The 27,651-nt window shown below is 42.6% G+C and overlaps 1 protein-coding gene across 5 annotated transcripts in view; it reads left to right on the forward strand.

Moving 5' to 3' along the window:
* LIMS1 (LIM zinc finger domain containing 1) overlaps window positions 1-27,651 on the forward strand; it is a 73,605-nt gene that overhangs the window by 7,735 nt on the left and 38,219 nt on the right. For 2 of the 5 annotated variants that reach the window (XM_044429343.1, XM_044429342.1), the window contains exon 1: window positions 26,646-26,767. The exons of 1 other annotated variant lie outside the window; for it this stretch is intronic. In XM_044429343.1, coding sequence (XP_044285278.1) covers window positions 26,661-26,767 — 107 coding nt within the window. In that variant the 5' untranslated portion in view covers window positions 26,646-26,660. Of the gene's footprint in view, window positions 1-15,415; window positions 15,539-19,406; window positions 19,552-26,645; window positions 26,768-27,651 lie in introns of those variants that run through there. 2 more of the 5 variants (XM_044429345.1, XM_044429346.1) reach the window with 2 other exon arrangements.

A 27,651-nucleotide genomic window follows, 5' to 3' on the forward strand; every position in this document is an offset into this window, starting at 1 on the left:
TTTGGCCAAATCTCTCTGACTGCAGATTTGAGCTATTTAATCTAGTCAGTTTCAGCATATTTGCTCGTTTTAGGCTTCAACAGGTTCCACTGAATTCGAGATTTAATGATATGCTCAGTTGCGGTTATCTGTGCTCTGGACTTAATATGATTTTCATTTTGGGCCAGTGCAGTCAAAATGGGGCTAACTGTGGGAAAATGGCTGGGAGCAGACTGCACTTTCTAAACTGCACTTAATTCTCCCGCCTTAATCTCTGGTTAAGGAATACTTCAGTCCTGACATTCATCATGGTTAAGGCTTACCAGGTTCCCCATTCTTAAATACAGTGGTGCCTCATACTTGGAATGACTCTAACTTCATACGATCCAGAGTTTGAACATTAAAGTTCAGATAAAATTGCTCCAAAGTTTGAACAATGTTTCTATGTTCAAACTGCATGCAAAGTGAAAAATGCAGTCACAGCTTAAACATCATCTGTTGTGTGCCCAAGTCATCTCTTGCCATGAAACATTTCTTGTGTAATGCTTGTGCGTTTTCATGCATTTTCAGTGGTTTGTTTGTTTGTTTGTTTTGCTTTATTTTTTGGATGGAGAGATATTCCTTACTAAGGTACAGTAAATGCACTAACAACATTACCAACATAAATTCTAATAAAGTGGTGCCTTGTACTTCAAACTTAATTCATTTCAGGAGGCTGTATTTGCTCTTTAAGTTTATCAAAACAATGGATTAATTCACTTTCCATTATTTCTAATGGGGAAAATTGCTTCAGACTTCGAACAAATCAGAGTTCAAATGGCTCCCTGAAATGAATGAAGTTCAAAGAACGAGGCATCATTGTAGTTAACCAGAGAACCTGTTTAGTTTTACCCAGAAGTAATATCAGATGTGATGTATTCCTTATCAGCAATTAGAGCAGGCAGGTAGGGAAAAAAATCACTTCGAGGAGGGGAGAAACCTTGCGGAGGAAGCATGAAATTCTGTGGCCCACTCCTGAAATTAGTCACTTTACATTACTACCTTTAGATGTTGGATCAAAGGTTTTTGTGCTGCCTTGTAGCTTTTTGTACCAAAATGGATCTTTTTAAAATCCAAACAAAAAAGTTAGGAAACATTGTACAATTCACTTCCAAAAATATAACTTGCTGTTTGTGGGTTGCTCTGGAAGTCAGCATCCCAATCAGTTCTGCAGCCTGTGCACACACCCACAACCCAGGAAATTCTTAGCTTCAAGCCTTGTTCATGTTCATCTTCAAACAACATGCAAATAGTTCATGTGGCAACATCTTGACTCGGTGTGGCTTGTGGCAAATAGGGCGAGGCATCTGTAAACCTCTGGCAGAGTTCCTCATAAGAGTATTTGGGTTGCTCCTCCATGTTGTCAAAAGTGGGCAGAGTTCTGATACTTCATTTCTTAACTTGATGGCGCCTCTCCAAAACACTGAGCGAAAGCAGAGTTGAGATCTCAGCCTGAGCACATTAAACCGCTCCTTGGAACCCATGGTTGTTAGCACCAAAAGAAACTCATTTCATGGAAATCCCAACTGCTGCTCAGAAGTCTTACTCTGTTTTATTTTTAAATTAGGAGGAATTGCAGCTTGACGGCTGCCAAGAAAAGTGCCCAAGGTACATTGGTGCCCATGGACACTGCACACCCTACAGAGTTTGTAGCCAGGGCTGTCCGCCTGTTAGATCTCCTCCTTGGGAGGCAACTTAGCCCAGATGTTGGTAGGTGGATTTATCTAGCTCAAAAAGAGTAAGATACTACTTCTGTCTTTTGGCTCTGCAGGCGAAAAAGCAAGTCGCATTCAAATGTACAAATTGTAAGAACATGTTTTCTTTCTCCACCCTCCTCATTCAAGAATTCTTTCCATAGCTACTGTCCAGGGTCTGCTGCCAACATCTAATACTAGGAAGAAGGGCCAAAAAAGAGCCACCCGCTTTCCACCCACTTAATTATTCCTTTTTAGACTTTCCAGAATTTGTGTTCTTTTAGTGAACGGCATTTTCCTCCCAGTTCTGGTAACTAGTGCTGCTGTTTATCATAATCCAACGTCAAAAGTATGACTAGTTTCTGAACACAAATCATGACAAGACTAGTACTAATAAACTGACATATTCCTGAGTGGTTTGCTTTTAAAATTTTGCTGTTTATTACTTTTGAATTTTTTATGTAAGCCGACTAGAGATCCTGACTGGATATAGGAGGGGATATAAATATTATTTATTTATAAATAAATAAATGTTAGGTGATTGTCATAGGCAGTGCTTTTTTTGTAAAAAAAAAAGGGGGGGTGCCAGAACTCACGTCTTGGGGTCACAATTTTGGTTGCCGCTGGCAGTAAGCACTCAGGGTGTGACCACACGACCGATCCCAAGCCAAGCAGTGTCCCAAGCTGAGCAGTGCCCTCACAATCAGCGCTGACACACAAGCAGCCCGCAGGCACTATGTTAATGATTTTTCCCGCTGATCTGCTATGCCCAACAGGGCGATTCACAGTCACTTGGAAAAATCCGTCAAAAAAGGGTGCCGGAACACCGTTCGTTCCGGTGCGTTCTATGACAAAAAAAGCCCTGGTCATAGGCATCATTCCTGTTCACTGTCAGACCTTGATGTCAGGTATGGTCCGAAGCAGTTCTTTCCAAAGAGACAAGTTATATAGCCAGCTGGCATTTGAGGTTTTACATGAGGCTGTCCAGTTCTGCCCCATATGCCTGAAAAAGAAATTGTTTCAATCACCTTGCTGGATGGTCTACTCTGGGAGCTAGACAAACGGACTATGTCTCTCCTGGTTCTGCTGGAACCAAGCTTCTTGGTGGATTTCTGTATCATTGACCTTGGTATTCTTCTCAGATTTCTGTCTGAGATGGGACCAGGAGGCACTGCTATATAGAAACTCCAGTCCTTATAGGAGGTATAATTTCAGAAAGCAGTGCTTGAGGGGTTTGTTTATTCATGTAAAGCTTTTATATTCCACCCTTCACAATGTCTCAGGATTGTTGTTTGATGACATGCATTTGGCCTGCAATGTTCTTCAGGGTTCCATCTTACCCCTCATGCTGTTCAAAATATACCCAAGACCACTGCGAGATATCAAGTTTTGCTATTCAGTGCCATCAGTATACCAATGGCAACTCAGTCTCCCCATTGAGACCCAAGAAAGTTGTTCTAGTTTTAAATTAGTGTCTGATTTGATAATGAGCTAGATGAGGGTTAACAAACTGAGGCTTAGTCCAAACAAGTCAGAAGTGTTCCTGTTTGTTAAAAGGCAGATTAGGGAATACAATTCAGCCTTGCTAGACAGAATGATTTCTTTCATTTGTGTGTGTGTGTGTGTGTATCTGTTTGCTTTTATTATTGCTTCAGTTAGGTTTATTTTAATCTTGACTTTATTAATGTTAAGTGCTTTGAGCACCATTTCTGTGTGATGTGAGTATATGTAAAGGTACTGCAGAAATACCAATTTCCAACTCTTTGTGCTAGCATTGCTTTCTTTATGCTGTGAAATCTGGACTGCTCGATAGTTTTTGAGATGAAGCCCAAAGTGCTGTGAACAATAATACTTTCCGCCCATCCTCACACTCCATACTTCTTCTCTACTACTGACTTAGTAACTTTAGTAGCTGTTTTTCCTCCTCACTCCTAGCTGCCAGTGTAGACATGAACTGGTTTCCAGCACCAAGACAAGTGGACAAGATCAACCCTAATAATGTACTTCGAAACCACTCCAGCCAGACATGGGTTTGCAAGTCAATATTTCCATTTATTTCAGGCTTGGACAATCCATAGCCCACCATCGTTGCCCACGGGGATTCCTTCTGGTGCAGATTGCAAAAAAAAAAAAAAAAAAAAGCATCCAGTAGACTATGAAGGAGTTGGTTTGACAAGTTGCAAGCTCTGCAGCCATGATTCATCTACATGCAGCTCCTCTTCAGGTTTATTCTTCCTGATCATAACATTTCATGCTTGTTTTATAATTTTTCCACATGTTTCTGCAGTGCAAACAGGTCATTGTAAGAACAAACTATCCCTTGACATTGCTAAGGAATGCTAAGTTTGTGGTGATGCTGGGGAAGGGTAATGTGGTTTGCCATGTAGGATGTATTCCTCCATTGTTCCACTGGTGTGCGTGGGTGGGTGTTTTAATTGGTAGATGTGATTTCAGTAAATTCTTTGCTGGGAAAGTTGCCTCGCAGAATGTCAAGGATCTCTGTGGCTCTGAGGTACACGTTCACTGTCAGCTGAATAGAATTTGACAGAAATCCAAGCTACTAAATTACTGCTTGGATCAGTGCCATATTTTTAATCTCTGCATGCATTTCTTGGAAGTACAAAGATGCACTAATTGCAGAGAAAAAGAAAAAGGTGGCATCTGCTTAGCAGATTAACCACGATACTTTTATTCGTGCATTTTTATAGCAGCTGCTAACAGCATTTTTTTTTTGTTTTGTTTTGAGAAAGATAAGCACACTGCTAAAATATAGAAGAAAACTATGAGGCTCATTCATATTTTCTCCCACCCCAATTGACTCCAGACAGACTGGTGCTATGCTATAGATATCACTCCTGGCAATCGAAATGCATTATGGCTTTTTTAAAAAAAATATTAGTTTGTGTATGTATTTTCATAAGTGAAAGGCTAGTTCTTTACAACTGGTGCGCCATCCCCTCCCATGATGCATGCCATTTGCAACCAGTTCAGTGACAACAGTATTAATTCCTATGTATCCCACCTGACAACTGGGGAGAGGCATCATGTTCACCTTAATCTTAAAAGTCTCTTTTCCTTTGTCTCATTTAACCTAAGAAGCATCTAAAATCATCTCCAGCTTTGTTAATATAAAGACTGCCTAGTTTTCTCTTTGTTGTCCATGGATAAAAGGAGCCTGTGTAATTTACCCAGGATGGGAACTGTTCTGAGTAACAGCTGGTTTTATATTTTCAGAAGTGGGAGATCTAGCATTTTTTCCTCTCTTTCTCCCAGCAACTCTAAGGGCAACTCCCAGAACAATCTATAATTATCACATGACCTGCTGCAGCCTAGTTTGAATGTCCACAGGTCCATCCTCCCCCACCCTGACTTCATTTTGGGATGCTGAACTTGCTGATTCTTTGAATTTACTATCAAGTCAGATTTTTTCCCCTCTCTCCCTTATTCCCTCTCCTCAACCAGCTTTTTGTGACCATTTGCACAATTAATACATGTGAAGATCTGGAAAACTTGCATGTTCTTGTGATTTTTTAAATTGCCCTAATAAAGGTATTGCAGTAATATGTATTTTGGCATTTTCTTTTTAAAAGATGTTGTGTTGTTATGTTGCTTTGTTATTTTACCCGGATTTGGAAACTTCCTTGGGATTTTTAAAATGGGAAGTGGACTATAAACATTTAAAATAATTTGTACAGAGAGCTAACTCCTCCAAGGCCTCACCCCAACCCTTTGTGTTGTGGGGAGGTCAGCCCAGTTGGCTGCTGCTGGCGTTCATGGCCATTGTGGCATCATAGCGCTGTTTGGGTGGCACCATCGGTAAAAGCAAGACTTTGCCTTTTTAAGTGCCTGTAATGTTCTTCTGTGATTCATGGATAGGAATAAATGTGATGGTAATTTCTGCTTGGATTTAGGATCACATAAAAAGTTGAAAGTTCACAAATAAAGCCTTTTCTCCCCTATATTTGCTTCATGGTATCTGTAGTCAAATTAGCTCTTTTCAGAGAGAGAAATGCTTTGCACATTGTCTTTCTGCTCTTTAAATAAGGGAAATAAGGGTTTTTCTGTTCTTTTTTGGCTTCTTGTGGATTGGCTGTTTGGTACAAAGGAACCCGCTTTTCATAAGGGGCAAGAAAACCTGATCTTGAAAAGCATTTGTTTGAAATATTAGAATGAATGGGTGTACTTATGGATGAAACATGATATAGCCCAAAGGAATGGTATGACTAAGAGAATATTTACTCTCATGAAGGACCTAAATCTGCTTTGATATTGTAAAGTGAGATTTGGCTAGGACTGGTATAATAGATGCAAGTTTTCCAGAATAACTGAGTCATACTGTAAGGTTATAGTTAAATCCAGATTAGGTACTGTGTATGGGCAGATGGATTTGAGTATATCCATTTCCTACAGTGCTTGGAAGAAACCTACCAGTACAGGGGGAGCTCCAAGGTGATGCAATAAACCTCCCCAGGGGAAGTAGTCCAGTGAAATAGAATCAGATCTTTGTTACCTGAGCATTCTAGATCTACCTGTTGGAAGGAAGTTGGCCTATGTGATGGAGCCATCTTGTTTTTTCACATCTTTCCTGACCACCGCCCACACCAGCTGGGGCCAATGGCAGTTGTGGTCCCAAACCTCTGGAGGGCAGATGGTCAAGGAAAGCTAAAAAGGGGAAGGGAGGAAGGAGGAAACGGTATGGCGCAAGCAGGGCTCATCCCTTCCACAAGACCTGGGAGTCAAACTAGATGACATCATTGGTGCTGTGTCTTAAAAGCATACACAAGGTATGGTATCAAATGACATGCTCATTACCATGTCCGCTTTGTCATGTTGCAGACAGTAGCTTACAGCTCCACCTTTTAACACTCAATACAATGCACGCAGGAGACTCAAAGCAAATGCTCTGAAGTTGGCAGGCAAGTAGGGGAACAGCCATGTCCTCTTTTGTACCCTTGGAACCACCATCGGTTCTGCCTTTCTGTTTCAGTTTCCAGGTGGTCTCTCCTGTTTTCTTTTTAGTTCTTTTTCTGTCTTGTCAGGATCATACCTGCATTGCCATGTGCCAGGTTGTTGTGCCCCTTCTGTTAAGCTGGGGTTACTTAGGGCCAGAACAGACATTACTTTAAATCCACATCTAGTGGTGACATTGTGTATTGTGGTGTTGTTGTTTGACTATAGATAGATTGACAGGGTGACTAACCCAGTTCCTACCTACCCCCTGCTAGTACTCTGATCTGGATTGGATCCTCTGTGCCTACTGTAGAGTAGAAATAGTGGAGATGTAGCTGGTTGATATAAATGTAAACTAGTATCTGATGTGGCCCTTAATTGCACAGGGGCAGAACCTTGTCTACTGAGCAGCTGGGTGTCTTGGCATTCTTCTATGCCTATGCAAATCTGCTCATTATTATTATTATTACTACAACTACTACATTGCATTTATTTCTCACCTTTTTTCCTCTTGCAAGGAAGCCAAGACAGTTTACATAGCTCCATGGTACCCTCAAAACAACAGCCTTGTGAGGTGGGTTAGCCTGAAAGTAAGTGACTGCCCTAAAATCATCCAGTGAGCTTTATGGCCGCTGAGTGAAGACTAGAACCAGAACTCCCTGGTCTCCAGCCCAACACTCTGACCACCACACCACTTTTCTGTTACACATTACATTAGGAAAAGAGATGATACCACAAGGGGTTATTTTTGTAGGACTCTCCTTTTTTAGAAAAGGGAAGCAGCTTCACATCAGGAGAGGGGAGTAGATCCGGCATTGCATAAGCTTGGCTCTTAATCCTGAGACACCGCCGTTCCAGAGAAAAAAGGGGAAGCCCCAATTTCAATTCTTCAAAGGATGCTGTAATCCTAAACTTACCTGGAAATAAGAACAACTGAACACAAAGGCTACTTACTTCTGAAATGTTCCCTCATGTGAAATCCTGAAGTGGCACGTGGGTATGTGGGAGAATGAAGTGAAGTGCAGCAAGGGGCTATACAAGCATCCCACTTTATGTAGGTAAGACAACAGTGGATGTACTGGCCTTTCCCATTCTAGTACTCTCAAAATACGTTGGGCCAGAACTTCCAGCATCCTCAACCGACATCTGGAAAGCACCAGGTTACAAATGGCAGCTTTCCTTGGTTTATGAAAAAAAAAAGATGCTCTCTGCTGAAATATGATAGCCTAAACTGGTATCACATGTTGGATTCTCCCCATAGTGCTGTTAAAGAGTTAAATGGAGTGCTTACATTTATTTTTTGGAAAGAATGAGATGACTTAATCTTATTTTGTGTATCTAGATTTCCAGTTCAGTGTTTGTCTAGTGAGCATCTGTGTTTAAACCTTAAGGTATGCACACGATACCTATATTAGCTGTACCTTTTCAATACGTTTCATAAAACTATGAGGTGAAGTAAAATGAGAATCAGTTTGTGATTTCTGGCATGATCCTAACTGATGTTAACTCAGATTTAAACTCCATTCAGTTCTATAAAACTTACTCGCTTTTGCATATGTTGAACCTTGCAGATTTGATTTCTCTTGCTGGCTTTTAATAGTGATCACGTTGTATAAAGGCAGCAAAACATGACAGATCTCTAGTTCCATCTGCTGGGAGGAAAACTAGCAACAAGTATAGATTGGCACTCAGTGGATAAACAGGAGTGTAGTTACTGGAGTGTGGCTGGGGACTCAGGAGAGGGTAGTTGCTACTTCATGCACAGCATCTTCCTACACAAATTTATTTCCCATGTAAGCCATTTGTAACTCTAGGATGCACACTCTGCTGTGTACAGAAGCCTATTTCACTGTGTGGATGGATGATCCCAAGTGTATATTCTTGAATGTTCATACAACAAAACAGAGACCTGTGTTCTCCAATAATCTACACAGTATGGCCTGTATTTTGGCTTAAGGCTGTCATGAGCCCTGGCCCACAGGGCCGATGGTTAGGGATCATGTGATTTGTAGCCCAAGCTGCTATCCCTGAACTATCCACAGTGGCGCAGTTTGCATGTAACAGTGACCCCTGGATTGTCAGGGCTGCGCAGAAGCCTTCCCCCAGCTTGCTGGTCCCACTTTCTATCTGGCTTACACAACAAACCAGGAAGGCACATTATGCAGGAAAACAGGTCACTGTATATGTAGTTTTCCAATGCTGAAGAACCTCTTAGAAATCATTGTGTGTAAACTGGCCCTGAAAAATGTACACTTAAGTGAAAGATTCTGAGGAAAGGCCTTGAGATTTTGCTCATTGTCCCCAAAAGAAGGCACTTTGCAGAAATGTCTCTATTTAATCTGTTTATGTCCTATTTTTCTTTTTGAAGGAATGCAAAGCAACCTATACAATCTTTCTCCTTCTCTCCTTCTTATCTTCACAACAACCCTGTGAGCCAAATTAGGATGTGAGTGGGCGACTGATCCAAAGTCAGTTTTGCGGTTGTATGGGGACTAGAACCTGGATCACCCACATCCCAGTCCAAAACTCTTAACTACATTGCTGTAGCTCTCAAAATAAATATGTTGTAAACAGCATGATTGTTGATAAGTAAACTGCATGACCATTGAAAGGACTTGGGAAGCCAAGATCATGATCTCTCATTGGTCATTGTTTTTGACAAGATTAGTAGGTGTAATTTCTACTTGCACTTTTTGAAGCTGTTAACCTTATTTTTTTTCTACACTGGAGCTCAAAGCTGATAGAAATAGTGATAGAGATAGCACTATTAGTTTATGCAAAAGAACAAGTAGAATTTTTTGCTTGCTTGTTTTATCCTCTGCATTTGAAAAAGGAGGAGGGAGGAGGAAAGAAAATACATTATCTAAACCTTTCTGCCTTATAGGGAGCTAAAAAACAGACAGGAAATAAGACTGAATGCTCCACAGACTTCATCTGCTTTTCTCAATGTGGCTTCCTCATTCCGAGGCTTCCTTCTCCCTCCACGAGCTGCTGTTGGAGATCATGAGCCAGACATGTGCTTCCCTCCGCATGCTTTGGAATTCAGCTTCAATTCGTCCCACTGATACTAATCCAGAGTATTAGGGGCCTGGAGTGATGGGAGTTGTAGTCTGCAACTTATGGAGGCCACCAGCTTGGAGAAGCCAGTGATTAACAGAAGCCTTTTCATGCAAGCTGAAGTTAACTGGCAACTGATCTATAACAAAGGTGAAGGACCTCCAGCCTAGTGCTTTTATCATTCTGTCGGAGCTTTCCTTGCAGCCCTCAGAGGCTCTGTCTCCCCTGTGGGTCCGTTTCTTCCTCAGTCCACACCTCCTGGAGGTAACAGGCTCCTGGGGAGGGACAGGAAGGGGATCCCCATAATTGCTTTAATGTAGGGGGAGGCACTTGCAGCGCTGGTGGGACTTGTTAGCTGGAACATTTGGACAGTCACACGTTGCCTCTCCCTGCTTTAAGGCTGGGGAAGTGTTGGGCAATGCAAATTGCAGGAACAGAGATCCTGATGTGTGTCTGTGTTGCAGCAGCGAGGGTTAAAGCCTTCTCTTCTCTACTTGAGCAACCTGATCTCAAGTGGTACCCTTGTGTTTATTCTACAGTGAAAAGAGGCAGGGGCAGAGGGTGCGGGAAAGACATAGCTGCCAGTCACCTTGGCTACACAACCTGTGCTTTGTCTCTTCATCCTCAAGGCAGAGCTAGCTGTGCAGTGAGGCAGCCTTTACATTCCACGTTCCCAGGCGTCTTCAGCAATGTCAGAAGTTGCCAAGACTAACACAGGCCGGTGTGCCCACACAGTCCAAAGTGTGTTGTTGGCCTGGGGCTCCTCCTCCCACAGCATGCCTGGAATTGCAGGTGGTGGAGCATTCCAGAGCTCCCACTACTACCCCATTAGGACACCCCAGCGAGAGAGAAGGCCTGCCTTACTGCTTGGAAAAGACCATCACCACCGCTCCCACCGCATCCGTTTTCTGTTCGTTTGTTTTAATTGCAAAGGCAAATCTTGCAGACACAACTGTGGAACGCTTCCAAGAATTCCAGGAACACTCTGAGAAGGTATTATAGAAAAAATACCTCTGATTCAAGTGGCAGGTGTCTGTGCCACACCTCCTCCTCAATGTTAAGAACAAGAATTCATGAGGGGAAGGAGCTTGGGCTTAGCCATTTTAATAAGAGAACAGCCCATGCAACAAAGAGAAGCTGCCTGGCAGAGCAACTAAAGAGATGATTACATGGAAGATACAACATAGTTTTTTTCCAAACTGGTCTGTAGACACAGTGATGACTGATTGCTGTGATCTGGAGAAGGAGCGTGTGCAAGAGCATGTGCTTGTTGATTTCCCTTCAGAAGGTCATGCAACTGATGAAACAAGCTGCTTTGTCTTTTCAGCGTTAGGAAACTTTGGCAGTGAAGACAGCATGCCTCTGGATTGCAATGTGTATACATGTAAATACATGCTAATAGCTGGTACTCAAATACCAGTGCACCTTTTCATTCTTCCTATACCTGCATTTCTCAAAACATTTTTTGAAAGGTATCTGGTCTCTAATGCGCATTTTTGCAGCATGCATAGTTCGGCTTTTTGGCACAGGGTCTGTGCCTAGAGAAGAACAGGCTGGACTACTGAAGTGTGTTCATGTCATCTGATGGAAATGTCATCTGATACAGAAAGCAACCTCCCAGTAATTTCTGAGGCTTAGGCAACTGATTCATGACACCTTTGTTTCGCCAGTTCTGTTGGTGACCAGTCCAGTTCTAAGCCCAGTTTAGAGCGTAGGTCTCAGTATTTAAATCTTAAGTAGTCTAAAATTTTCTATGAGGAACTGCCTCTATCCATGCCAGCCAGCATGCCCCCTGTTTACAATTGGCAGTGGAAGTCCTTCCAACTTTCCCACCTTTGGAAACAGCCACATGGGGCTTCTCTGGAATGCATTAACAGCTGAAATAGGTCAAGACTCATTTTATCTTCATGCCCTTCTCTTGTTTTGCTCTTTTATGGTAGCCCTAGCGATTTTGACTGAGATGGGTTTTGGTTTCAGTATATTTGGGAGGAAGATGCCTGTCACGTGCTTTTACAAACTTGGATGTTTATAGTTGGGTTTTTTTAATCTTGTGAGCCACCTAGAGAGGGTTTTCTACCCTAAAAGGTGGCCTAGAAATATTTTCTATATATTACAGCACAATTACCTGCTTCATCTCTTGAGTTGGGACGGCAGCTCCAAAGTGCCTTTTCTCAAGATGTTGATGTTTGGCTGAGAGCCATGAAGCAAGGTTGAGGCAGCTGGACTTTGCACTGCCTTTCTGGTGAAATGTTTACCTTTTTCTGGTTATGTGTGGCAAAACCTTGGGAAGCTTGAATTTGTTATTCTGTGTAATCACCACTGAATCCTTCAGCTACTTCCAAATAGTTCTGCTGACTTCAGAAAAGGTGACTCTGAAGCAAATGGTTTGAAGACTCCTGTCTATGCTGCTCTACAAAGCTTGCTTCACAGAGGGTGGGTAAAACTGACATGCCGCAGGGTATGGTTTCTACAGTGCCGATAGTTCTCTCAGTGTAAATTTATCAGCCTGTTCCTTGAAGCCACAGGAAAATGTGTTCTCATCATGAATCAGCTTCCGTCCTTTCCTGTATCTGTGGAACCGATTAGGACAGTGGCGAGTTTCATAGTATAATGTGTTATGCTTCTTTTGATCCACAGCATGTTTGTAGCAATGGTGCCTTTAAAATTATTGGCAGAATCAAGTCTTTCTTTTAAGGGCTGCTGGTTTCAGTGGAATAGATCTAAGGATATATTTATCTCTCCCATGAATTGTGTGATTTTTAGCAGGATTGTGTTCAAATCTTTTTAAACAAAATAAAATCCAGCCTTCCCAGAAATTGACATTATGTTCTAAGTGTTGATTAAATGACATTTTAAATGTATGTATTTATTTTATTTCTATACCACCCAATAGCAGAAGCTCTTTAGCTCATACAAACAATACAGTAAAATACCATAACATATTTTCAAACTAGAAACATTTTAAAAGAAACATTAAAATAGCTATATTCAATTAACATTGTTGAAGATGAGCTTGTATGGGAATTGTAGAATAAGAAGCAGGCTTTAAAAAATAGGAATTATTCCCTCTCCTCCACACCTCCCCTTTAAAGCATCCCAAAATCATAAGCTGGAAAAAAATGACAGGGAAATATATTTTTGGTTTGAGGAACCATAGTAAAAATAAAATCTGTGAAGGACTTCACATTACAGCCACACTACTTTGTTTGATAGAGCTTGTAAGATTAAGTCCTGAAATACGAATAAAGCACACACATTTAAAGCACACACATTTGCTTTAAAATTGTGTTTTTGTTCTCAAACTAATCTGAGATGATCTTAAGTTGCAGCATCAGTTGAAACGAGTGAGGAAGATGTTATGCACATTCAATTCTGGATACCCACCGTATCTCTCTCTCTCTCTCTCTCTCTCTCTCTCTCTCTCTCTCTCTCTCTGTCTCTCTCTCTCAGACATGCACACACTCACACCAGGTGAGGCAGTTTCCATTCTGAATTGTTGTCCGAGCTCAGTAATGGACTGGATGAGAGCAATAAACTGAGACAGTCTAGCTAAGACAGGTGCTGTTGGTGGTGTGCTGACTGTCTGACTGGTTGAGAGGTCTCCAGTCTGTCCTGAACGTGGCTACACTCCCCCATAAAGGACAAGGTCCGTAGCCTGGAGGTGCTCCCAGATCCAAACCTATCACTTGAGTCTCAGGTCAACTCAGTGGCCAGGAGCAGCTTCTTTCAACTATGGTTGATTTACCAGCTGTGGCCCTCCCTGCACAGACAGAACCTTGCCACAGATATCCATGCCTTGATAACCTCCCCGTTGAACTATTGTAATGCACTCTATGTGGGGTTGCCTTTAAAGACAGTTCATAAACTTCAACTGCTTCAAAACAGGACTGTGCAACTACTGACAAGAGCCAATAATATATATTCTTCATTGGCTGCCAGCTGAGATCCGGGTCCAATTTAAAGTGCTTGTTTTGACATATACAACCCTAAATGGCTTGGGACCAGGATAACCAAAGGACTGTCTACTTCCATATATACCTGCCTGACTGCTAAGATCTGGTTTAGGGAACTTTTCTTAACTTTCCCGAAAGAGGTGAGCAGGATGGCAGATAGAAGAGGGGCCTTTTTGGTGGTTGTGCCCCAGATCTGGAATAGCCTCCAGTGTAGATGCCTGGCACCATCTTTGCGATCATTTGAGCAGCAGGTGAAGATGGTTCTATTCTCCAGACATTTTAGTAATTAAATAGTGTTGAATAGATTTTCAGTTTTGTATGAATTTTATCAATGGTTTTATTCTATTATATTTGCTTAAAATAATGATATATGCAGTTGTCAAAACTGTGGGGCTTTTTTTGGATTTAATTTGTTATAGCCATTCACCACCCAGAGAGTCCTATACAGGACTATTGGTGCAGTTAATTAATTAATTAAATGTTCTCCTTTCTAATGTGATCTTTGGAATCTGCTCATATACTGGGTTCACATGATCACAGAGTGTGCTGGTCATGTATTTAGTAATTCGTATAATTACCCTTGCAGGGTATATGTTGTCATGACATCCAAACCCAGCAAGAGTGGGTGACAGGGATGGTTCCTTAACCACCCTAGAATAAGCCATGGATTTCAGAATGGCTTACAATGACTGTAGGAGCGCAGTCTTGCAGTACAAGAGACTCTCCTGAGACTTGTGCTGTGTTGCGCCTTTTGGACCCTCTGCTACTTCACTGGTGTGGAAGAAGCGGCAGCTGCTCATCTGTGCTGCAAAAGCAGGCGTTCTCTCAGAGGATATTCTCCTCCTGCAAGAGTATCTATGGGGGTTGTCAGGTGAGGAGATGGGAGGGGAAAGAGCAGGGGATCGCAGCTGGGGAGGCTGAAGCAGATGATGGAAACAATAACTTAATAGAGAGAGTGCACACCAATATGGTGCAGTGGATAAGAGCCTGGGACTGGGACTCAGACGATCTGGGTTCTAGTCCCCGCTCAGCCATGGAGCCAGCTGGGTGACTTTGGGCCAGTCACGGACTCTCAGCCCAACCTACCTCACAGGGTTGTTGTTGTGGGGATAAGAAGGAGAGCAGGAGGAAGAGAATGATATAAGCTGCTTTGATTTCTTTAAAAAAGAAAAAGGCAGGATATAAATCTAATAAAAATAAATACATGATAGGGCAAGAGATCCGTGCCTCTGGATACAAGTTTAAAAAAAGGATGACAATCTTGCAGTGTTCTGCCATTTTAAGGTGTTGTTATATTTATTTATTTAAAACATTTCTATGCCGCCCCCATCGCAACAAAGCCTCGGGGCGGCTCACAAAGATGACTATTTCGCCTTAGTGAAGCCTTCCCCAACCAGGTGATCTCCGAATGGGTTGGACTACATGATGGCTGGAAGGTTGGGGGAAGGCTGCTTTAAGGACTTTATCTCCTGCATTTGTCTTATTGGAGAACATCTCCTTCAGATCCAGAACTTTTAAACACTGTTCCTGTTTCTTGCAACATCCGTATTCTCCAAGGAACAAAGGTGGTTGCTGTATGTGGTTTTCATATGTTTAAGGCTGTACTGCAGTTTGAAATATATTGGGAATGGTGGAGATAACAAAGCGGATACTTTTGTAGACTGGTGTATTGGAGTGTTGTGGGGAAGAGCGTTGACTTTTCAAGACAATGTCATGGTTAAAAAAATAATAGGAAGTGGTTTGCAGAGTCATGCTGACTTTTATCTCCATCACCCAGTAATGACCAGAGGGAAGTTCAGTGAACTCAGAATATTTAACATACAACTATATTTATTAAGGTTTGCTCTTAGTTCAAGTAGAGTACTTGTAAGTATTGCCACTTTCATACACTATTCTTTTGTCTGATTGCAAATTTAATTCTTTCCATTTGTGTGCTTTTTGTCTATTGCTTAATGTAGAGTCAGTAAGCTAGTTGATACATATAACCTTATTTGGATACTTAGGCAGACAGGTCTATAGAGAAGTGAAACTAATGGAATAAAGGTTCTTTGGCTGACTTTTGGGCCTGTCTTCAGAGCTCTTTAATTGCACCACTGTTCTTGCATCATAATTTTGCCTCTTGGAATGTTATTGAGGCTCTCTTCAAAGAATAACTTGAGGGCAAATGAAATTCCTTGGTTGGGTACAAGCCACCACTTCCCTTTCAGCGTCTCTGTGGCTCTGCCCTCCAGGCAAGCCACTCATTGCGAAGTGTAGAAATGCATTTGGGGCAGGGGGAGCAAGGGATGCTGTTCAGGTAGAATTAACTAAATGCATTCTTTTTATTCCCACAGTGCCATAAAATTGACAAATACGGCTCTAGAACAGTTTCTGGTTGAGTCGATTGAGTGTAGAAGTTGTTGTTGTTGTTGTTGTTGTTATTATTATTACATTTCTATGCCGCTCCTTGCTGAAACCTCGGGGCGGCTTACAACACGATAAAATACATTGAAACTTATAGTTTGGCTCTTTTAGAAAGAAAAGTACCAGGGCACTGCTTTTTGCTGTTTGCTTTTTAAAGTGTTCAAGCTGCAGTATCAGGATGCATACTCCTTTTCTTGTCCAGGTTTTTATTCTTAAACCCTGTTTTGAGACTGCTCCAGACACAGAGGATGTGCTCTATCCATCCATCCAGTCCAACCCAGTTGTACTTCTCAAACACATGGCAGTTGTTTGAGCTATTGGATGTTTGTTCGGGGCTTTCCCTGGTACAGCTAGATATAGTCTTAGATCCAGTTATGTGCAGCTAAACCACTTTAATTTCAGTGGGATTTGGGGGGAAGTATCTTGATAATCCATGGTAGCCTGGAGGTGTTTTAGAATTTCCATAGAGCTTTGTGAATATAGCAAATCTAGAGAAGTGACTTGTCGCTATAAAAAAAGTTCATAACTGGGGAAAATGATTTTTTTCATAATTGCAAGGAGAACAACTGAAAGAGAGTTTCTATTCTGTGCTGTTGAAAATAGTTTTCTTCTGCCTTTACCCCTGTGTTACCATTTTAATGCTTTTGATTTGGGTAGCTGCATGGAAAAATTAACCCCAAACAAATCATATGTCAATAATTTAGTGCAGGACACCTGTTTTTCATGCTGTTCTTTATTTTATTCAAGATTTTTGTAGTTTGGCTTTGTCCAATGTTTTGTACTGTTGCCTGGGGATTATGGAAGTTGTAGTCCAGTACATCTCAAAGGTGCCAGGTGGGGGAAAACTGGCTTATACTCTGCTTTCCTATTTTTCCTTTCACCATCCCATTTCTCTTGACAGTATTTTCTATTAAGGTTGTGCAAATTATGTGATAACCATTTCTATGTTAGTTTTAACTGTTACTTCTTGCCGTAAGTTGAGCAGTAGCAAACAGAACCTGAGCATAGTATCATTCAGTGTTCCCAGGAGCTCCTAGAGATGAGTCTCTCTTAAACTTGCTCGAAGAGTATTTCATACAAGGAGCACGGTTGGAGAAGCTGAGGCCCTCCTGGTGCTGCAGGACTCCAACTCTCATCAGCCCCAACCAGCATAGACAATGTCATGGGATAATGGGGACTGTGCTCCAACAGATGGAGGATCACAGGTACCCCAACCCAAATACAGAGTAATAAAAAAGTCAATCCAGCCAAGTAGGTGTCATGCTAGAAACTTGAATTGATATAACTTCCTTCCTGTCTGGGTCTCTGCTCTCTCTTCTTGGTGGCTCCAATGCCCTGAACAGCCTTGCCCAGTCTTGTGCCCTACAGATGGGCTACAATTGACCGCTGCCTGTCCTTGCTGAGGATGCTGGGAATTGTAGCTGGACACCTCTGGAGGCCTCCAGGTTGAGAAAATATGTGCTTGAGCATTGGTGGAGGGGGAAGGAAGCACCCTAACCTCTTTCCCTGACCCCATGTACCTTCTAGGTTGGCTTTTAGCTGGGTTCTCCAATTCCAGCTGGGGATTACTGCTGAATGTTAGTTCTGTGTGGGGGCCAATTTGTTAGTTGATTAGTACTTCTGCCCCCATTGAATTTGCTCAAGCTAAAAATAAAATGGACCCTAGCTAAAGGAAAGCTTGTGCTGAAAACTTCTGAAACATATAAAATAAGTGTTAATTCGAAGGTCACTGTAAGGCTTATTAATCATTATCACCGTCATATCCCACCTGTTCCCAGAGCGAATACAGGCTTGCAAAAATGAAATAAGGAAGTAGCTGTGTCTTCAGTACTGAATCATAAAAAGGCAAAATATATATAGCCTGAGATGGTACATGAGCCATTCCATCAGCAGGGGGGGATGTTGCAAGCTGATTCTTTCTTACATTGCATGATGAGTCTTTACGCAATTGCAAAGTTTTATTTGGCTTTATTCCATTTTAATTTAAACCCCTTTGTGTGAAGAAGGCTCTAGAAAGACTTTCAGCCCACTCACACAGGGCAAAAGTACTTTCAGTCGCCTTTTGGAAAAATGTGCATTTTTGAACCAAGCAGAGGTGGAGGGGCTAATTTGGGTGGATTATTTGAAAGGTGGAAGTGGTTAAGGGCTACCACACCCTGCTGACATTTCTCTGCCCTGAATTCCCATCTTCTGAGAAGGCTTTGCTCTTTTAAAAAAAGAGAGAAAAGATCCATTGGGTGTGGTCATATGCATTAGAAGGCAACATGCTGTAAGCCTGCAATGTCATGGTTAAATAAATGCAGAACAGTTCAAAATGCAACAAGAAGGATCTTAGGAGAACAGCTGAAGCACAAGGCCAGTTTTTGACTTTCACTAGTATTAGACCTGTTGGTATAAGTATAAAGTAGGTGGTAGGAATGAAGTAACCCTCAGGCTATCAGCCAGCCAGCAGTGCCCTGTTTCAGGACACTGCATTCATTCTTCCCTCCAAATTTTATTTTTTGTTTTGTTTCCATGAGTCTTCATTGCTATGTATAGGTGTCCCCCTTCTCCAGCATTTTTTTTTTGTAAATACTTTCTGTACTCCTTCAAACTTTGGGATTCCCCCAAGCTTGTAGATGCCTTCCCTTTAATGCAGGGGTCTCAAACTCAACTGACCTGGGGGCCGCTGGAAGTAGAGTCTGGGTGAGGCTGGGCCGCATCAAGTATTTCACCCCCGCGCGGGTGGTGGGCCGCTCATCCCGCGTGGCTCCCGGAGGCCGGCCCGGGCACCGCCAGCGCTTTGAAGGCCGCAGGGCCCCTCCCCCGGGCCCCGCCCGTCCCGGCAATCGGCCCGCGGGCCGCGAGTTTGAGACCCCTGCTTTAATGGGTGGATGGTGCTGTTTTAGGCCATTAATAGGAAAATGCTTTTGGTAGATACACACACTCCTATCCATGCTTGTTCATCAAGGTTCGTTTGTGTGGAGCTAAGCAAATGTTAGCATAATTGATAAGCCTTGGAAAATTGCAGGCAATGTGTCAGCCACATGCTGAGGAATGTGATTATTAAAAGCCCCTTTCTAGGCTTGAGCCGGCTAATTGAGAAGAAAGGACTTGAAGCCATGCACCCCACCGCCATTAAGGTTCTTGCTCTGAAGACTGGGCTTTTTTGCAGGCCAGCCCTAAATGACATGATTGCGAGCTCCCCACAGCCATGGCACCCTGTCTCCAATTAATCACTGGGCAGGGCTGGCATCATTGTTTGGACAACTGCCCAGGCACATGCTGGCAGTCTCTGGAGTTTCCTGGACCTGCCATTGCTCTGTTGCAGCACGGTGCTCTGTCCGCCAGCACTGCCAGAAGGAGTGAGAGATGGCTGAAACAAGGAGAAGGAATTGCAGCCTCATCACATCGTTCCCCCACCCCTCCCAGAAGTGATGGTGAGAAGGAGATTGGGCAGTGGCTGCAGTGGTGAGGAAAAGGTGGACCCAGGCCAGGTAGAAAAGGTCCTCTGAATGTGCTGTATTGTATCGTGTCGTGTCGTATTGAATCGTTTTGTATTGTAAGCATTTTCCCCACCTTCCAGCTGAAAAGTCTTCCAGAGCAGCTTATATGCAATCAGTGAAGTAACACAGACCCTGTTTGCAGTCTTGCAATCTGGAAGAGGCAACAAAAGAGGAAAAATGTAAGAGAAGAGAAGAGGAAAAAGGCAAACATTGGCACCTGCTCTTAAACAGTCATTCTTGTAACCCTCGGCCTGAATGGAAACAGTCCACAGGAGCAGGAGCTCCAGGCAGCTGGTCTTCCAGCAGGATTGATGGGATGGCCCTGCTTCTCAATTCCTTCTGATGCTTCCTTCCAAGAACCTGCAGCATCAGTGGGTCTGCGGCTCCCCATAGGGAGGTTTCCGGAAGAGAAATCCTGGATGGGAAGCTCAGAAGGGGATGTCTAGGATTTGTGACAAAGCAGAAGTTGCGATAGGACATGGAGGCTGTGCTGTATCATATACATTGTATTGCATATTCTAACCCACCCTGAATGTAAAGATTTGATGAAAGCATATGGTCAGGATGTTCTGGCTAAGCTAATCTAGAGCATGCATTGACAACAATGACAAACATATTCAGCGGTTGTTGTTTTGGCCATTGATGGTTGCTTTGGCAGACATTTCTAATCTGATATTCTTGGAGACTTAGTTAATGGATTCAAGTAATCACTTTTCTTCCTTGCCCAGCCACTTTTAGTATACTGGAAACTTTCCAAACAAATGCTGGTGAGTTCAAGTTTTGGGATGCTCAGCCAATGGTGCTACAGTGCTAGTGTTAATAGTGTTGCACTAGCTTAAACCAACACGATCCCCATGTTGTCAGTGCACTGTGCCACCATAGGATACTGCCTTGTGGCTCATGTGCCATCTGAGATTAGGTTCCAGTTATTGAATCTCTCAGGCCTGATCCACAATCCATAGGTAAAGCAGAGGGGATGGAACGGGGCAGCCCAGGTCAGACATACTTTCCAGAAGATCACTTGGGATCTAGCGCTTCCCCTGCTGAGCTTTCCCTCTTTGCAAAAAAGGCCTCCAGTAAAATAGTTTGCTGACCATCACATCCTGATGCACTTTAAATTCTTTAATAGCAAGCAAGCAAATAACTTCTTTGAATGAGGAAATACCCTGTGCTGACTGGGTGTGTTCATTTCATCTGATTACTGAATTGCTGCTTGCTTAGGCCTAGGTGGGAAGTGACTCTTCTCTGCAGAGGGAGCGGAGCAACTTTGGTTTTCATCAGCCGTGACCTAAGTAAAATGCTTTCATTTTTTACCTTTGAGTATCAAGACCTACTTTATGTTATTTTACATTGTAGGATGAGGCTAGGCAATATATATAGTGCTATTTTCTCTTTCTGTCTCTATGGGGAATGTTCGTTCTGCTAAATAAGCTGTGTTTTTATTGAGTTATCCTCTTCTTGGATATGCAGACAGGGCTAGGAGCTTTGAGAGGTCTCTACCACCTCCAGTCCCAGGGACAGCTAATTAGAGCAACTTTTTAAAATTGTGATACCAGCACATAACATTTAGGAAAGGCGGTAATCCACTGCAAATATTGGCCATCTTAGAGGAGGCTTCCCCAGTATTCCTCTGTGTTTTGGACTTCAACTCCCATCAAACTCAGCCAGCATGGCTAATCGTCAAGGGTGCTGGAAAACTGTGTCCGAGTTTCTGATGATGCCAAGATTCCAACACCTTTTGCATCTGATTCAGTAGCTGACACGTCCCTTTCTGAAATCAGGCACTTCTGTTCAGCATTTGACCGCACAGCCAGGTGTTCACCTATCTGTGATCTCTGGTTTCAGGGATCTTCTTAGGCTCCAGGACTGGCTGGAGCATAAAATGCTTGGGTTGGTTCTGAAAAGTGTGATAGATTTGTCTAGCCCTAATTCTGAAATATCTACAGGATTAAAAATTATTAGAAAATGATTGGTTTTTCTACCCAAATCATATATGCCTGTACATTTTATACTGAAAGCTGAATTGGGAAAAGGCTAGATCAAATATTACTGGCACAGAGTGATACTCCTTGTTCGGTTCCCAAGAGTTTTTCACAGAGTGATCACTTTCTATCCCAGCCTTCCCCAGCTGGGTGCCCTCCAGATGTTTTGGTCTGCAACTCCCATAATTCCCAGCCAGTGTGCTAGAGGACAACAGCTTGAGGAAGGCTGCTTTAAATATTTCTATCTTACACAAAAGTTTATAAGCTATTTTTAATATTTGCTTAGGAAGTGCTTGACTATGATAGTTAGGCCACAAAAGTCAGTGAAAGATAGTTTGTTACAAATGCTAGTTAACACAATCAGTAATTTCTGAAATAACACACTCATAACCAGACTTCAGTCTCTGATGTATTGACATACCAAGAGGTAAGTTCTGAAGTTAGACTGAATTGAAAGCCGGCAAATCTCCCGCTGCATAATTAGGGGATATGGGTTACTTCTATGTCATTTCAGAATAAACAGCCATCTAAGCCAATAATATGGTCATCATCTGAGCATGTGCAATGGGAGATGCAAATACAAAAGTTACCTAAGACAATGTGTGAAGGAGCTTAAAAGTAATGGGATCTCCTGCTCTTTAGTCAGGATAAACAGCCTTTAGGGGTATCTGATTTATATAGCAAGCTGACGGTATAGTTGTTCATCTGCACTGGCATGGGCAGCAACTTGTGGCCAGCAAATCCCATCAGCCCTGCTAAGTGTAGCCGGGGTAAGGGATCATGGGAGTTGTAGGCCAAAAAAATATCTGGAGGGCCACAAGTTGCATGGCCTAACTACAGCTGGGTATTATGGGAAAGCTAGAAAGTGCTATGCACATCCACCCAGAGAGCTTTGACTATTGGGTGGTATAAAAATAAAATAGCAAAATGATAAAGGTATTATTGCTAGAGTGAGAGAGAGAAAACATGGATTTATCTAAAGTGCTCCTGGCTTTTCTCCCTTATGTACATGGCTAGGAGGTCTAGGGAAAGTCCAACTTTACAAATTGTAAAGTAAAGGGCTATAAAGGGAGGGATACAAAAATTTCAAATAAACAAATTAATAATAAATAAATAAATTCGACCAAAGGTTAGGTGTTTTAGCCATAGGAGGTTGCTTGTCATTAAAAGATCATGGTTTCCTGTAGTTTTAAAATCAAGTCAGGATCCTTCAGCATCTGTAATTTCCTCTGCGAGCCATTTTGCTACCAGGATTTTGACCCACGGGCTATGATACATTGGGGCAGATGTGGCCATGGAAACAGCTGGTATGCAAGCATGTGGCAGTCAGTCCCACTTGGAGGGAGCCAACCGGTCTTCCATTTGCGACCCAAAGGGCCGTGTAGCAGCATTTTCTTCTCTCTGATTTTGCCTATGAGTTTAAATAGCAAACACTAAACATAGCTCAAACCTGAGTGGTACCTCCTCACATTATTTCTCACATGGCTATCTCAACCTTAAACCCTGGATTTCTCTTGTTTTCTCTTGAATATCCCGTTCCATTGGTTAGAAATGTTAACAGGTATACTGTAATACTAACATGCATGCTGATAATGTTCTTATAAATAAAAGTCAGTTCCGATTCATAAAAAGGCACACACAAAACCCACCCAGAGCCATTCCTCATGAATCATTAACTGGCAGACTTAACAGCTATTCTAGGAATAATAACCAACTTTTAAAGGGTACTAATGAAGGATCTGGAGAGCTGTTATTTAATTACTGTTAAGCTCTCCTGCTACATTTTAAGGGGCTGGTTGAACCTTTCCCCTTGAAAACAGAATGTTGCATGTTTAGGCAGATACAGATATTTCTCCCTCTCCACACATGCACACTTTTAACTTTCCAGATGTGATTTCTCTGTGAAGACAGATTTAGACCGTGCCTCTCCTTTTAAATAGGTGTGGGTATAACCTGGACCCCGCTTTGTCTGTGTGTGTGGTGTGCGTGCAAGGACAAACTGTCTCACACAAGTGCTCATCAAGCACAGCGAGGGCCAGGCCTTGGCCCTCTCCAATTGCTGGGTGCAAGTCCAGCACAAAGCCTTCTATTAAAATGTCTGCACTTGTCTTTAAGTGCCACGGACTCGGTTGTTTTCCCAGCAGTTGTGTAAGAGTCCACACAACTGTTTGTGCAGCCTGTTTTATGGAAATAGTTTCAACACAGGTGCAGCCTGAGAGCTAAAACTTTCGAGTGGTGTGGTCCATGCAGAAAGAAAACAGTTCTATGCTGCTGCATTGGGTAAGAGCCCAGATGGTCCCAAGAAGGCCTAACTCAACCTTTTCCTAAGCTGGTCTCTTCCAGATACATTGGACTGCTGCTTCTGTCTTCCCTGGCCATTGGCCATGCTGGTGGGGACTGATGGAAGGCACCCAAAACATCTTGCGCGCGCGCTCTCTCTCTCATTCCCCCCCTTTCTAAGTGGAGCCTTTTGAGCGAATAAAGTGGGTGAGTGGGCAGATGGTTGAACACCAGATGCTTTGGAATTCAACACCTGGAGGCCCCTGCCAGCATAGCCAATTGTAAGAAATGTTGAGAGCTGAAGTCCACACTGACTGTGTTCAGACAACAAAATAACCCACATTCAGGGACTGACTATGAGTTCAGTGTGGGTTGTTCTGGAACCATGGGTCTTCATTGAAATGTGGGTTGAAATATCATCTTGTCAGAACCCAGCTTCACTAACAAGCCATGGCTTGTTAAATGTGAACAACCTCTTAAGAGAACCTATAGCCAAGCCTCTCCCTTTCTGACTTCCATGGGCAGTATGTATGTTGATTCCTGCTCAGTTGTTAATAGACCTTGGCAAAGTACCCATCCCTAGGATGGGTGGAACTGTAACTTCAACCACGCATCAGTCTAAGGAAGAATAAAATGTGCAATATAAATAATCTGCCCATTAAAGGTATAAATGCATACACTTGTCATGTATCTTTACTAGGTGGCATTAGGCTCTGTGTCAACTACATCAACCTAATAACAAACTTTAAATCAAAAGACTCCAAGGTTTTTGGTGAAGCCCCTGCAAGTACATTCTTGTGTGGATGGTGTCATAGAATTTAGTCACTGAGTGGCACTGGATTTAGTTTTATCTGGCTGGAATCAGGAGTTTCCTGTCTCTGTTCTTGTATTCTGGAGGGGAAATGGATAAAATCTTTGTCTAGTTTCTTGCCCCAGGTGTCCTCTGAGACTTCCATGGCAGCACTGTTGCTCTTATAGGCATAATTAACTTGTGGGATTTTCTGTTACAAGGTGTGCCAAGGGCCATTGATTTGGTTCAGAGATGCAGAAACTTTTTGACTCAAAATACAAATGCCAGTCTGGAAAAGCTTTCAGGGGCCACATGCCCATGGTGGACAGGACTCAAGGCAAAGAGAGCAGAATGGAAACAAATACCAGCCTGTTGTAGCTTAAAGCTCTTACTGCTTGTAAATTATGCTTCAGGAGAGCCATTTCAGCCTTGCAGGGGGAGGGGGGGAGGGGACTACACCAAAGCCAGGAAACTGCCAATCACTTGTGACTGGTGGTTGAGGAAAGGTGTTTGGGCCAGGGGAAGGGGCATGTCATTGCACAGAAATCCAGAAGGCTGGATCTGGCCCCTGGACTTGAGGTTCTGCAGCCCGCTAGAAAAGTAAACTCTCAGTGTTCTTTATCAATCTCTGCCCCCAGTGACTGTGTATCTCTGGACACTAGCTGGGGACAAAGGAGGGGAAACAGTTGACTTCATGCCTTGCCAGTGGGCTTCTTAGACACACCTGATTGGCCACTGTAGAAAATGAGATGCAGAGTTTGATGCACCTTTGATCTGATGGATACGGCAGGGCTGCTCCTATGTTCCTGTGCCACCTTCCCCAGTCGGGTGCCCTCCAGATGCGTTGGACTACAGTTCCCAGACTTCCTGACCCATGTAGCCAATGGCTGAGTGCTGGTAGTTGGCTGTGGTGCTGATTGGAAGGCCCCTCCAGCTGACACACTTGTAGAGTGTGCAGAGCAGGTGACGCATTGAATGCCTTGCTCACCCTCCCAACAGGGTAAGAAGGCAGCATACTCAGAGGAATAACTCTATGATCTCCAATCACTAATTAGATCAAACCAAAGCTGACCTGCAAACCAGAGGTTCCCTATCCCTGTTTAAACAACAACAAATCTCAGTTACTTTAAGGGAAAAGTTCACTCTCCTTTATATATTTACGCTGCAAGCATGTGTATGTGCGCTCTTGTACAGGTTTTGGTCAGTCTGCAAATCAGTTTATACCTATTGCATAGCACAAGAGGTGGACTTTTTATTGGAGGAATAAATAAGGCACATATGGCTTAGGACTCCTGGTTATTGACTTCCTCTTTTACAGGAAACTGTTTGTCCCCTTCTTGTTTCCCTAATCTCCAGTGGACCTTGTCCCAAATGCACAGAAGGATGATGAGTGATGAATGATGTCATATTAATGCTTAAAGCCTGGACAGGAATATGCAAAATGTAGTCTTCCATGTCTTGCCTTTTGAAGGAATGGTATTCATTCATATTAGCTGAGAGCCTGCATTTTGCAGAAGTGTTTCAGAGCTAGGGGAAACTTTCATCCATTTACTGTCCTTCACTACTTTAAAAAAAATATGCTGAATATTAGATTTAATGCCCACAGGCTTGCCTGGATCAGTGAAGCGCAGATAGATTTTATTTTTGTTATGGCTCATGGAGGTGCAACAGTTGAGTTGGAAATTTTCAGCTGATTGCAAGAGGCAAAAAAAAAAAGAAGAAGAATCTCAGGTTTTCTAGTTTTTATTTTGTGGGTGGGGCAAGTTCAGAGTAAGTGGATTTATTTCTTATCCTGGCACAAAATAGCTCGTCCTGGGTTGTCACTGAAGCATCCCTTAGGCATGAGCCTTATTGTAAAGGAAACACCATGCGCTTCTAGAGGGTGTGTACCTATGAGAAACAGGAAACAGTGCAGCAGCTTGCTAGGTGGAGAGGCTTGCTCCTCTGATCCGTTCAGGTAGCAATCTGCGAGACTCACTCTGCTCAAGCATCTTGGCAGTTGTGGTGCTGGACACAAACTTTTTGGAGTGAGGTGCGGCTAGAGCAAAATGACTGCATTACAGCTGAAAGAATTATCAAACTCAGGTCTGTACAGGAGAAGACGGGATCGCCCAGATAGTCTGGGTCTGTCTGGGTTACCTGAGCAGAAGCTAAGGTGAGTGGTGGAAGGAAAAAAGAGGAAATTAATTGTTAACAAGAAACTTGCTCTACCTTTTAAAGTTACATGATAGCTTTGCAACAAGAACAAAGTTGTGAGAAACAGAATATATAGGGGTGGGTTGTAATAAAATTGGGTACACAATGTGTATGATAGGATATTGTGTTAGATTCCTGGAATGATCTAGGAAGCTTTAAGAGGAAGCAACTGATTTCTATTTAACCCACTGAGAATGTTTCTCAGTCGCTTGATTATTATCCTAAATGCTGCAGTAGTAATGGGAGTGAGAGTAAGAAATGTCCATTCTGCTCCCCGTGGACTTTTAATCACTGCTTAATTTCCACAGGCTCTGAAAGTCTGAAAAATCAGCTTTAGTCCCCAAAGCTCAGTTGTGTTGAAAGGAATGCTTCATAACCTTTTGGGAATCTTAGAGGTGTACTATATTGGGGTGTAGGAAGATTAGTAATAAAAAATGTGGTGTAACTTGTTAGATCACACTGGTTTTTTTATAGGATTTTTAAAAATCAAAATGCCTTGTGACTAAAGAATGCAGTGGAACCACTTTATATGACCTTATGATGAGAGAGTAATCAAAACCAAATCTTTCTTTAAAAAACCCAAGTAATGGCACCGGTTAGTTTCCAGATTTGAGTTACTTAATTTTTTAAAACTATCTATTTGCACAGACTTGCATGTTTTTAAATACTGACTTTTAAAAGGGCAGGTCAGTGAAAAACGTGTGTTGATTTTAGAAAGGAACTCAGCGTTTGGAAACCTACCAATGCCATTATCTTGCTGTTAAAAAAGATAATAAATCCTTGCCCAAATGCTGTCAGAGGCAACAGCGAAGGGGAAGATTGCAAGGGAAGTGTTTCCTGGCA

The sequence above is a fragment of the Varanus komodoensis genome, unplaced genomic scaffold (assembly GCF_004798865.1).
Source record: "Varanus komodoensis strain SLA01 unplaced genomic scaffold, ASM479886v1 scaffold2, whole genome shotgun sequence".
NCBI classification, from domain to species: domain Eukaryota; kingdom Metazoa; phylum Chordata; class Lepidosauria; order Squamata; family Varanidae; genus Varanus; species Varanus komodoensis.